The sequence below is a fragment of the Leptopilina boulardi genome, unplaced genomic scaffold (genome assembly GCF_019393585.1).
Source record: "Leptopilina boulardi isolate dan_hultmark-lab unplaced genomic scaffold, ZJU_Lbou_2.1 LbouV2_408, whole genome shotgun sequence".
Classification (NCBI taxonomy): domain Eukaryota; kingdom Metazoa; phylum Arthropoda; class Insecta; order Hymenoptera; family Figitidae; genus Leptopilina; species Leptopilina boulardi.
This window is the reverse complement of record NW_026137983.1, coordinates 2,338,650-2,352,721: the sequence shown is the minus strand read 5'-3', so window position 1 is coordinate 2,352,721 and position 14,072 is coordinate 2,338,650. Positions and strand designations below refer to the sequence as shown.

Below are 14,072 nucleotides of genomic sequence, written 5' to 3'. Positions count from 1 at the left end.
GTACTACTAGAAAAGACCAATGCGGTCGATGTTAGAATGCCAATTCAATGGCCTACCCTTTATAAGGTTAACGCTATTCGCACATCGATGTGGATCACCTTGTCTCACTTCCGGTTTCTTTTTATTGTGTTACAGTGGCTTCAGCGTCAGCGTCTGCGGTCGTCAACACATCTTCAAGCCGGTTTCCGTTCAGGCTATGTGGTAAGTCACTTTTTCTTTTTTTTTTTTTTTTTAATTCTCATATCATCATATTATAATCGACATGGTCGCCAACAGCAAATACATTATTAAGACTATCGACGCATGTCTCTAAAATACGGATAAATTATCACTATAGCATCAATTAATATATAATTTTCAATTTAATTGGATTTTATATGAAAAATAATGTGCAACAAAAGTGATTCTTTTTTTTATTTCAATTTTATTATTTACATCTGACTAACAATTACATTCTCTTTTAATTTTATTTTCTTTAAATTACAATTTTATTTTAAACATAATTTTTTTTCGAAAATAAACTAAAGAATTATCTATTGAATATAAAATTTAAAATATAGATACTTATTTTTTTCAAATTTAATACAAAATATTTTTGAAAAAAATTTTGCACTATTTTCCATTTTCAACAATTATTTAAAGAATATTTTAAAATTAATTTACAATATTAATTTATTTACAATACAAATGAATCACATAAAAATGTAATTTCATTAAATAAACAATTTTTCAGCAAATTAATTTTTTTTCAATTCAAATATTTAAAAAATTAAAAATTCCTACATAGTAAAGATTTATCACAAAAAAAAAGTTGCTGAACACTTTTTAATTTTTAAATACATTTTTTAATTAATTTTGCGATATTAAAATTGCAATACTAAAGTTTTTATTTTTTTTTTTTATTTAATTAAACAATAAAAATAATTGGAACATAAATCGATAAATTTAAAAAAATATGTATTATGTTTGAAATCTGAAAAAAATAATATAAATTTCCTATGATGTTCAATTTTTAATTCTGTTTTTTAGGTTTAAAAAAAATTTGTTTATAATTCATTCACAACGAAATTGAGAAAATTCTTTTGAAAAAAAGACGAAAACAATAAAATTGATATAACTCTACACGTAATATAAAATATGATTAATTGAAATTTCACTGGTAATTCTTTTAAAAATGAATTTCTTCCACAATTTTTAATATTTTTCATAAACAACATTTTTTTTTACACTTTTCTTATAATTTCACAGGCACACAAAAAAAAAGTGGTTTAGCCGAGACACTACAGTAGTATATTCCCATGTATTTTTCGCCGCTGAATCCGAATCCGAAGTCGGAATAGTCAGATTGGCTCTTGTTTTTGAGTTATACTCAAAAAACGACTCAAAAAAACTAATTAAAATAAAAAAACAAAAAAAATTTTTAATGTCACTACACTAGTATATTTCCATGTATTTTTTCCCGCTGAATCCGAATTCGAAGCCAGAAATGTCAAATTAGCTCAAACTTTTGAGATAAACTCAAAAAACTGCTTAAAAAATTAGTTAAAATCAAAAAAACGAAAATTTTTTTGGCCAACACATTACACTAGTGCATTTCCATGTATTTTTTCCCACTAAATCCAAATTCGAAGACAGAAATGTCAAATTGGCTCAAAATTTTGAGATAAACTCAAAAAAATTTTTGGTTTTAAATCACTTTTTTGAGCAGTTTTTTGAGTTTATCTCAAAATTTTAATCCAATTTGACATTTCTGGCTTCGAATTCGGATTTAGCGGGAAAAAATGCATGGAAATATACTATCGTAGTGACATAAAAAAATTTTTTTTGTTTTTTTATTTTAACTAGTTTTTTTGAGTCGTTTTTTGAGTCGTTTTTTGAGTATAACTCAAAAACAAGAGCCAATCTGACTATTCCGACTTTGGATTCGGATTCAGCGGCAAAAAATACATTGGAATATACTACTTTAGTGTCTCGGTCACGCCACTTTTTTTTGTGTGTCTGTGTTTTTAAACAATTAATCGTAGGGTAACGGCACCAGTGAAAGAACATTTAAGGAAATGCATACTTTTATCATTTATTATTTTTGAATGCAGTTATTGAAAATTTTTTTACCAATTTTTTTTCTATAGCTAATTAAGTGTAGAATGCGAAGGTCATATTTAATTTTCATAAATATAAGATGTTAATTAAAATTTTAATTAATAAGTAAAACATACCTATTTCACCAGTGAAAGAACAAATTGTCTAATGAAAGAATTTTCTGCATCCAGTGAAAGAACAATGTGAAATATATATTTAAAATATATTTAAAAAATGTATTAAAACAAAGATAAAGTAATAAAATGTTTGTAATATACTAAAATAAAAGTAAATTAATGATAATTATGAATATTTTTTAACTATGTTTGCAGAATCTTATTTTTAATTGAAAATGCATTTATAACCTACAATCAATCATCTAGTTGCAATTTATTTTAACAATATTATTGTAACCTAACAGTGTTAACCTATTTGATTTTGTCATTTTTTTGTTTGACTTCAGACTATTCGTTGAAGGTGTTCCTTCATTGGATTGCATTGGAACCAGTAAAAAAACATTTCTGTTCTTTCACTAGTAAATAAAAAAAAAAAAAAACCCAATGACGGAATTTGCTTTTCTTATGGCAAATTAATATTTTATTAGCTTTTAAATGAAAAGAAGTATTTCTAATACACAAGATAAATTTAGTTTAAAGAAGACCGACGATTTAAGGCAGTTTAAATTAGTTAAATGTGAAAAAAGAAATAACGTGTCAGAGAAGAGTTCTTATTGTTGAAGATAAATTTGCAACACAACATTTTTAAAAAAAATTTTTTATAAAATTTACGTGTTAACTCTCTAGGTATCTTAGATACTAAAGACGTAAATTAAATAAGGAACATAAAAATATATAATTTATAATACCAAATTGCTTATTACACTAATTAGAATGCAAAACATGAAATTTGTTCTTTCACTGGTGTCAGTTCCTTCACTGGTGCCGTTACTCTACGAATTAAAAAAAAAATTATTTTCTCAAAAAATAAAATTTTTTAAAATGAACAAATATAAATTTTTAAACATTTTGATAACGTAAAACATTTTCAGTTCCTAAATAATAATGTTAGGAAAAAAATTGTTGAGTAATAATAACGAAAATTTAAATAGGATAAAATTTGAATTTTGTCCCTCTTCTTAAGAATATTCAATTTTTTTGTAATTATTTCTATAAAAAGATAAAACTTATGTAATTTTTTAGAGTGTTCTTTTTAATTTAAAAGAACAAATTTCTAAATCTTTTTAAATTAAAAAAGTAAACAGATACAAAAAAACGACTAATTTCATGAGTTTGATCGTTATACTAAATTTAACATAAATGATAATAACCCAAAAAAAATTAAAATTTTCCAAATGTAAACAAATGAATTAATAATGCAGATAAATTTGCTAATGGAAAAATCTAATGACGGATTATAATCTCTGGATTATTATTATATATATATATATAGGTATCTAATTAAATTAATTTTCGTTTATAAACTTATGAATTACATAGAGCGAAATACAATATAATTTGTTTTGTTGAAAAATTAGATAAATATATGAATAATGCGTGGAAAGCGAGAATATAATATATACCATTGAATGGAGCGAGTTGTAATAATCCAATAGCCATGTCTAATAGATAATTCTGTGCAATTATAACAAATGATACATGTCTCCCACGTGCACCATTAACCATATGACAAAACTATATAGATAAGATACAGTCCATTCGGGAAGACCATTTGCGTAGGTTTAAATACTCGATACACATGATTGTTTTTTCTTTTTTCATATATATAAAAAATTTTTAGACTCGAAAATATTTCTATACTAATAAGGAATAAAAGATTAAATTTTTGAAAAATTACCATAAATATATATATAAAAAGTTATGATGAAATTATTCCTCCTTTCAGTATTCAATTTTTAAATTTAGAATTTTTTTGCGAATTTAATTAAATTTTTCTGTCATTTAACACAGTGAAATAAATTAAGAAAAAATTATAATAAAATTAAAAAAATAAAAAATCGATGAGAAAATTAAATACTCTCATTATGCAAATAAATATATAAAAAAAAAGTTATTTTATATTTAGAGGAAAATTATTTTTTTCCTCTCAAAACATCCTCTCAAATGAAAAATATTAATTTTGATATACCAAATATAAGAGGAAAATATGAATTAGAGGAATCCTCTAGATTTAAGATTATTTTTTTAGGGTATATTTCAAAGATTAAACGCATAACGCAATATATATATATATATACTAGAGGGGCTACGCCCCCCTGCGTGCTTCGCGCGACAACCCCCCTGTTTTAATCATTTTTTTTTTAAATTTTCCATTGATCTTATTTTTCCAAATGAACCACCTATTTCAAAGAATTATTATTACAAATTCATTGAAATCTAAATAAATATTATTAAAATTAAAATTATTAAATTTTAATTAATAAATTAATTAAATTAATAATAAATAAATAATTAAATAAATTAAAATCGACATTAAGAAATTAATTTTAAAAATAATTTCAATGAAATTGCCTAAAAACCAATAAATTATTAAAAAGTCTTGAAACGAACATAACCTTTAAATTCAAGTCATTTTTAGGGGGAACCTTAAAATTTATGTCATTTTTGGCGGGAAATACAGAGAGAGATGAGGGAAGGGGGAAGGACTTACTGCTTTATTAGGGTCTTAAAACAAACATAACCTCAAAATTTAGGTCATTTTTGGCGGAGGAGGGGAAATGAGAGGAAGGGAGGGGGGACTTGCGGCTATATTCAGAGCCTTGAAACGAACATAATCTCAAAATTTAGGTCATTTCTGGTGGGGGAGGGGAGGGGACTTGCGGTTATATTCAGAGTCTTGAAACGAACATAACCTTAAAATTTAGGCCATTTTGGCGGAGGAGGGGAAATGAGAGGAGGGAGGGGGGACTTGCGGCTATATTCAGAGCCTTGCAACGAACATAACCTCAAAATTTAGGAGGGGGGGACTCCCCCCTCCTAGGTCAAGAGTTCTTGAAACAGCGGCGGCGGCGATATCTTTTTGTAATATAGGAAGATATAGGTGTGTGTGTGTGTGTGTGAAGACTTGCGTGGGTAGGAGACGATTTCACCGCACGGAGAGAAAAATCAGGGCTTTGTAGCACGGAAGTAGTTCGTGAATTTTTCGCCCGGCGCCTTTCTTCCCCGTAAAGTATGAATTCGTACGCTTTCTGCGCGACGAATATCTATGCTACAAGTCCAAGTCAGATGTGCCTTGGTAGCAAGAAACCGTGCTGCATTCGTAGCGACGCCACGCGAATAACGCAAGCACTAGCAAGGTGCTTCTTTTCCACGAGTTCCGCCCTATTTCGGTAAGAAGAGCTTCTTGCAAATACACTTTCGTGGGTACTTGTGTATAATATTATTATAATATTATTTTATTTACTTTTATCATAATATTATTATATTATTCAATAATTAAATTTATCAGACTTCTTTTACCCATTATAGTTTATTTATTAAAAACAATTTTGAAGTTATATGCTTTAAATGGCTTTAAATTGAATTTTTAAAATACGTTTTCTGAAACGTTTGCACGAAAGTGTATTTGCAAGAAGCTCTTCTTACCGAAATAGGGCGGAACTCGTGGAAAAGAAGCACCTTGCTAGTGCTTGCGTTATTCGCGTGGCGTCGCTACGAATGCAGCACGGTTTCTTGCTACCAAGGCACATCTGACTTGGACTTGTAGCATAGATATTCGTCGCGCAGAAAGCGTACGAATTCATACTTTACGGGGAAGAAAGGCGCCGGGCGAAAAATTCACGAACTACTTCCGTGCTACAAAGCCCTGATTTTTCTCTCCGTGCGGATTTGAAAAAAAATTCCCAACCCCGGAAGAAGTTATAAGTGTAAGAAAGTGTTGCACACTATAGGACACATCAATTAAACTTCGACCCACGCGCGAAAAATCCTTTAATCCGCTTCTTCCCTTATGCATCGTCCTCGAGTTCAAAATTATATATATATTTATAATGTACATTAAATCGAGAAGTCAAATGACAAATAATTGTGAACATAAATTATATTAAATGAGACTTTTTAATGTGATAATTCTCCAATGCTTGTAATTTTACACTTAATTTTATCGTTAGTAATGAATATAACGCAGTTAATGAGGGGGAAAAAAAAAATACTCAACAGATGTTATAAACGCAAGTGGGTGTAAATTGGACGGAAACATTGAACCATTTCTCGTGACATTTCTTATTAAATTTATATTTTTAGAAATTAACTTTATTTCTGAATTAATAAAAATAAAAAGGATAAAATAGTATATTAAAAAACGACAATTAATCTATCAAAAAAAAAAAAAAATTAAAAGTAATGATAATGAAATAGAAAGGTCAATAGACGAACATAATCTGAAAATTTTTGCATTAAAAATTGAAGGTCAAATACAATCACAGGTCAAGAGGCAAAAATAATCTTAAAATTTGGGGTCCTTAAAACTCCAATGTCAAATGTAGAAAATTACCTCAAAATTAAATTTTAAGATTAAAAGGTGCGAAAATTCAGGCAAAAGAATCATAAAATTTGGTAATGGTTCAAGGTTGATATCGTGGGAAAAATTGTTAAGGAGGATAACGTAACCTCAAAACTGAAAAATGATTTTTAACATCGTTTTTAATGCAAAGAAAAATTAAACAAAAATTAATTTTAAACAATTTTAGAAGATTTAGTTATACACTTTTCGGAAAAAATTAGGTTACGTTAAAATCATTTGTTAAATAATAACTTTTTTTTATACAAAAATCTATATCCAATTACAATTGTAAACTTTTTTCAATTACTTAGTTAAAAAATTATTTAATTAAATACAATAAAAAAATGAAATTTTTGTAATTATTCAACAAAAAGATTTTAACTAAACCTAATTTTTTCTGAAATGTATATAAAAAAATCTTTTAAAATTGTTTGTTAATTAATTTTTATTAAATTTTTAATTGTATTAAAAAACTTTTTTCTTATTTGAGGTTATGTAAGGGCCATAATCCTTCTTAATTTGAGTATACGTATATAGATTATTGCCTCGTGGAAAATTTCAAGAGCGTTTCGACGCCTAAAAGTCGTGATCGTTGTCGTGGTCCTATTTCTGGAGAAACCTCGTGGACTCGCAAGAGTATAACATACTCACACACAAATTCGGGTGGGGTAAATACGACCACGACCAACGCCCGCACCATTTATGGACGCGTCGCGACGCCCTGTCATTGCCATATTTTGACAGAAAGTACACTCCTTTGCAATTTTATTTATTTTTTAATTTACTCGTTTTTTAATTATAAGTTTTTTCCCTCATATATAATCTTCTCGTGCCATATATATAAATATAATATAAATTTAACACGATGATTCACACCCAATTTGCAACATTTTAAACTCGCCATTTATGTTTATCAATATTCTTTATAAAAATTGTAAAATTTAAAAAAAAAATTTTTTTTCTGATTTAGAACCAAAAAATTTTTTTTTCCTATTTTTGATTATTGCGGAACTATTGACAAAATTTTACAAACCACAGGGAAGGGAAAATTAATCATACTGAAAATGTGTATTTAAATTACATTGAAAATAATTGCATTGAATAATTATTAAAAATAATTATACATCGCGTGACCCAATTTGTAGATGACGGAACATAATCTTTTGTTTTTACACACAAATGTGGAAAACAATGTAGAAAATCTTGAATATAACTTTCAAAAAAAGGCTTTGAATTAATTTGTGTGAGGCCAATTTTGAGAATATATCTTGGGGAATCACCGCGTAGGTCGAGAGATACTTTATCGTGGGTTGTAAGAGTGAAAAAATTTTTCGACCTGAATATTTAATTGCACGTCTCTCAACTTGTTAGAGTTCTATTACAAGAAAATTGCATGTCCGGTGAAGAAATTTTTTTTTTTTTTTTTTTAATTTATTTTAAATTAAAAATGGTCTCGCATTGTTTAAGCAAAATCGGTTCTTAACCAATTCCACGTATATATAATTTATCGGTTAACCTTTCATGACGTTGGATTTAAGTCTCGCGGTATTTTTTCCAAATTTGTTAAAGAGAATAAATCACACCGCGATCCACATACATACAAAATGTTTTATTCAAAGAAGAGAAAAAGAGAGAGAGAGAGAGAAGATGAAATCTCAGGGCAACCATCGATTGACCTCGTTCGCTGATATTTTTGGTCCTTGACACTAAACCCAAAGACAGTGAGAATATCAATGGATACGTTGATCGAGAAAGAGAGAGAGAAAACGTTGCTAATTAGTCTGTATAATATCATAAGTGGTTAGACTTAATTAATGCATGTAATCCAATTAACGGGTCAATGTGTCGTCGAGCTGAAAATCATACGTATGGATTACACGCTTTGAATTGATAGGATTATTTATAACGATGTCCCTCTCTCTCTCTCTCTCTGTTGTCCGGCAACTTTCATGTTATACATATGCAATACACGTGTAATTCATTATTGTTGCGATTGTATTTAAAATACCATGCGAGAGAAAATTTATACGATCACTGGAAAATATATCAATAATTAAAGGCTATTAATAATGTTTCTTAGAAATTTAACTCAAAATGTAAATTCGAATTCTTTTTTTTTTTAATTTTGTTATTTTTTCTGAATTTGGAAAATCAAGAGTAAGAATCAAGAATACTCAAAATTAAAAAAAAAATATTAAACTGAACAAAACATAAATTTAAAAAAAATTTGTGTAAAAAATAACTAACAATAAGTAAAAAAACAAAAGTTTTCCAAGTCCAAAATAAAAAACGATGCTTTAGTACATACGCAACGTTTATAAATCAACGATTAGAAATCAATTTTTATTTAACACGAAAAATTATAAAATTGTTTAATTAAAAAAATATTTTTTTTGTAATATATATTGATTAATATAAAAACTACAAGAAATATTTTTTGGGCAAAAAATTATTTCTTTAAAAATCGTTTATCATAAACGTTGTGTACTTTAGCTTCACGGAGAAGTATTCTCTATTTGTTTTTAGGACAAAAAAAATTGTTAAAATGGAATTGTTATTAAAATTATTCCGATTGTTCAGTGAACGAACAGAAATGTTTGATGAACAAAGAAAATTGTTATGGAACAGTTAAAATAACAAAATTAAATTGTTAAATCGGCAATACAATTTGTTGTATTAACAAAGCTTTGATCCGTCTAATACAATTTGTTCAGTTTCTTCGTCCTCTTAAATAGCCGATAGCAAATTTCCGTAGGTCACATCACCAGTTTCATTTACATTAAAATCTGTAGAACATGCAGCTTCTGAATCAAATTCTTTAACCTGAAACCAAAAAATTATTTTGAGTTGAAATTTGTTGTTAAATAATATTTAATATACACTTTGTATTTTTTAAGTTGAGGTTATGTTCAATAGTAACCGATTATAACTTACCGATAAACAATGAAATTGTCTCTTTATCCATTCACTACACTTGCAATAGATTTCTCACTTTAACCAGATTCATTATTTAACAGCGCTTTGTAATTTAAAAAAAAAACTAATAATTAAAGCTAAAGTGGCACATGTGCCGCAGAAGCAAACGAAGCGACGATTTGCTCGCCAGTTTGAACAAATACGGATTGTTCCATCAGCAATCGATAGAGAGTTTGCTTCTGTAACTGTACGGCATCAAACAAATTTGACAATAAAAAATTCGTGTTTTTGTTAAAACAACATACATATTGACAACAATCCGAATTGTAATATTAACATTTCGAATTGTAATATCAACAAATCTACTGACAATAATCCAAAAATTGTTTGCACAGCAATCCCATTTTTTCTCCGTGTTTATAATGAAAAAATCATGTTCACAAAAGAAATTTAAATAAAAATATAAAGTCAACTAGTTTTACAATATTTTATATAATTTATCGTTTAGTTCCAGAATTACTGTTCAAAAATTTAAAAAAAAAAAAAGTGAAGTGAAAAATTATTTTCTGTCTCTGCAAAGAGAAAGAGTAAAGCAGATCAAATGACTATTAATCTTGTTGCGAACAAGACGTATATAGTATAAAAGTAAAACCAGATCCGTTTTTGGTGGAAGCCCACGCGTGTAAACTGGTTCGCAGGAGACTCCCGTGTGTCTCTTTTATATACAGAGATGCCGGAGATATTGGTCTGCAACAAATAAATGAGCAGTGTTTGAAAAAAAAAGAAAGAAAGAAAGAATCACCACCTTTGATACAGACCGACCAAAAGAACAGACATTTTAACCGAGATACTTACAAAGATATCTGTACGCGCGCGGTAGGTATATACATTTGCACTCTCTACGTTTAACTGTGTGGCTTTTAGCATTGATAAGTGGCAAAAAAGTCACGAACGAACTTGGCAATCTCAACATTTCGCCTTGAACCTTGCATAAATTATGCTTGATTCGCTTTTTTGTCTGATCTCCTTGTCCGGGAATGATGTAAATGACTCCCCGCGCGTATATGTATATATACTTTCAATTTAACTCTTCATAGACTATATGAGCAAATTAAAAGGTGTTTATCTTGAGGAGAGATCCTAATTATTATTCATTTTCTAATTATTTCCTTTTAATTAATTTCATTATTTGACGCTATACATTCGAATAACTAATAAACTTTAACTTATAATCACCTCCGAATAATACTCGAAAAATAATTTTTTAGGTTAAGATTTATGTCAATATTAATACCATGAAGTAGTATAAGGAGCACTCACTGCTTGTTAAGCATATAGGCCCCCTGCATGAGAATAAATCCGAAATTACATATCTCCGATTATGACGCCTTTAGCGGTAAAGCGGTGTACTTAGAAGTTTTCAAAATATGGCTGCGCCTAGTGACAGTTGTTCTCATATAGTAAACAGTGTAAATTGATATATAATAATTTTAGAAAAAGTGTACAAATTTTTGATCTCAATAAAACTATTTGACTTGACTTGTAAAGAAAAAAAAAAGTTACACACAAAAATTTTAAATAAAACATAAATTTTTTGAAAATATATTTGAAAATTGATAAGTTTTTGCTTATTTATATACGAATATATAATTTAGATTTTTAAAATATTTGTTTTCAATTATGTTTCATAATGAAATAATAAAGGAATTGCAATAATTTGTTGTAAGTTATATAAAAATATAATTAATTTTTTTTCATTGTAGCCGTATATATTTTAAACGAAATTTCTTAATTTTTTTTTTATTTTTAGGTTATATTTACATGTAAACAAACAAAATATAGTGACAAGTTCAGCAAGTATTTTGTTAACATTCAAATACATACAAAATAATTTGTATCAAGTAAAGTTGCCTGTGTTAATGCTGATTCATTGATCAATTTAGCAGCCTAATTTTTCACTTTTTTATTTATAATTACACAAAATTAACTCGCATCAAACACATTTAAAAAAAAAAACGCCAACTGACAGTTATATACAAACCACGAAGTAGTATAAGGAGACGTAACGCCATGCATTCAAAGCAACCCCAAATGCGTGTCCTAGAGTTACTAAGGTTTTCGAATAATGCTCTTGTAGCGCCTCTACTGAGATAAATCGGAATCAAAATATGTCGTCTGCTATCGCGTAAACAACTGTAGTTGACAGCAAAAGTGTTTTGATCACGAAGTGGTTTTGATAAAATATTGTGTAATAAATAAATAATAAAATAAATATTGTGAAATATTAAATAAAAAAAATATTAAATCTGATTCCACAAAGTGCAAATCACATATCTTATCCTTTTTTGTCAATTTTGGTTTTTTTCCAATGCCAACAATAGCACTCGACCAAGTTAACAAACTTTCATTCTATAATAGGAAAGCATTAAAAAATAAAAAACACTTCAGAAAAAAATTAAAACTCTAATGATATAATATTAACAATAATAAAACAATAATAAATAATAAAAATTAAATACTGTTCGAGCCGAAAAAAAACTTCGATTTTCTCCATTTTTTTCTTCTTTTGTAGTTATTTTTGATCCACATCCTTTTATAAAACATGACATTTCACTGATAACATTAACAAAGCACAAAGTACAAGCGCGAAACACCGGTTCAAGACAATTTGTCAGCACATGCGAGCACGTGATAAATTTTAATTCTCTATTTCTCCACGCGCGGCGTCCTCATCGCATTATTAGAAAAATGCGTAAACTCTAGGACACGATTTTGGGGCTCACTTTCACCACAATCTACTATGGGCGTTACGTCTCCTTATACTACTTCGTGATACAAACACTTATATAACAATGTACCACGTGACCTGTAATTCCTCGCTTTTCCGCTAGAGTTGTTAGTATCGGGGATATGTAAATGCTTCTATTAAGGCTTGAGCAGAATAAGAACGTAACCGGAATTGTAATCGCAAACGCACCCGTATGAATGAGTTAGAGAGGGATAGACATATTGTTTGTCGCTCTCTAACTCATTATTCCGGTTGCGTTTGCCGTTACGATTCCGGTTACGTTTCTATTCTGCTTAGGTCTTTAAATCTGGAATGGCTGGGGAAGAATTTTCAAAAACGGCCTATAGAGTGGGTGCTCCTTATACTACTTCATGATTAATACCAAGTGGAACAATTTGCAGGGAATGGAAGCTTTTTTCGATACACGGCGGGGAAGTAGAATACAGAGAAAAGCAGGGTGAAGTAGGTGTCAATAATATAAAGATATGGCATATTTCGGACGTTCTACTTAAATTCCAGTGGAAATTTATTGCGCCCATTCTAAACTAACCCTTAAGTTTAAATTGAACATAGTTAATGAAAAAAAGTGATCGATATTTTCTATATCTTGTATTATATTAAGTTAACAAATTTCCAATAGCGACACAGACCTTGAAAAATTTATTTTCACTTATTTTTAAATAAATCAAAATTCTTTGTCATATGCTTTTAGAAAATCTTACATATTTTACTGTTTTAATATGTTTTTGCAATTTTAAGCATTTTTTTCGAATTTTTGGATACATATCCATAAAATTATTCTTCTTTTGAAAAGTTAATAAAAAACAATTTTTTTTTAAATCCAAAATTTTTATTCAATTTCTCAATGGTTTTTAGTATTTATTTTTAATTTAAAAATTTTATCATTTCTGATTTCAAACCTAAATATCTTCTATTATATATTAAGTGAAATGTTTCACATTAAACTCGGTCAGGTTCATTTTGAGTTTATGCGATTAATGTTAAATTATCGTGGACAAACAAATAATTATTAGAAAAATATTAAATAAAATAATTGTTTTTAAGAAACAAACGTATATAGCCTTAAACAAAACTTTAATTCTCAAATAGTTGATTTTCATAAATTAACGAAATTAAATAATAGAATTTTTAGGTTAGAAATCTTGTTGACGTTGACATCATTGGCAACTGCATTAGTGACAATTATTATATATAACGCAAAAGACGCTACCAAAAGTTTGCTTTAACATGTATAGCATTATATTTATTTGGTTAATTGAACCAAAAATTTTGGTTGTTTGAAACAAATTTTTTTCTAAGTAGAGAAATTATAATTTTTTATGGCCCCTTATAGTAAAAAAGTATATGTTAGATTTTTCATAAAAGTTTGTTAATTTTTAGTCCTAAATGTAATTCTTATTCTTGAAATGTTATAACGAATCATTAGAATTGATATTGAAAATGAGGAATTTTGCTGATGATAATCAGGTGACCTGGACCTTCTCACTAAAGTGGCCTAGTTAACGTAGATGGTTATAAGTGACTGCTGTTCATTCACAAATATGGAAAGACGAATCGATCGATGTCCCGAGACTTCGATTCGTGATTTATGAGATCGTTAAGACCACCGTTCACGGTTCTCCATTTCTCTCAATAGAAGGTTGACTTCTAGTTCAGAATGTCAATATTCTTTTTTTTTAAATTTATCCCATTTTTAACATTGATATATTTATAATCTAACGGTGTTTTACACAATTATTATTTGTAATGA

The 14,072-nt window shown here is 28.1% G+C and overlaps 1 protein-coding gene across 3 annotated transcripts in view; it reads left to right on the top strand.

Annotated features, from left to right (window-relative positions):
- The window catches only part of LOC127289444 (protein phosphatase Slingshot), a 233,056-nt gene that overhangs the window by 180,566 nt on the left and 38,418 nt on the right, over window positions 1–14,072 (top strand). For all 3 annotated transcript variants that reach the window (XM_051317379.1, XM_051317378.1, XM_051317381.1), the window contains one exon: window positions 136–201. In XM_051317379.1, coding sequence (XP_051173336.1) covers window positions 136–201 — 66 coding nt within the window. The remainder of the gene's footprint in view (window positions 1–135; window positions 202–14,072) is intronic.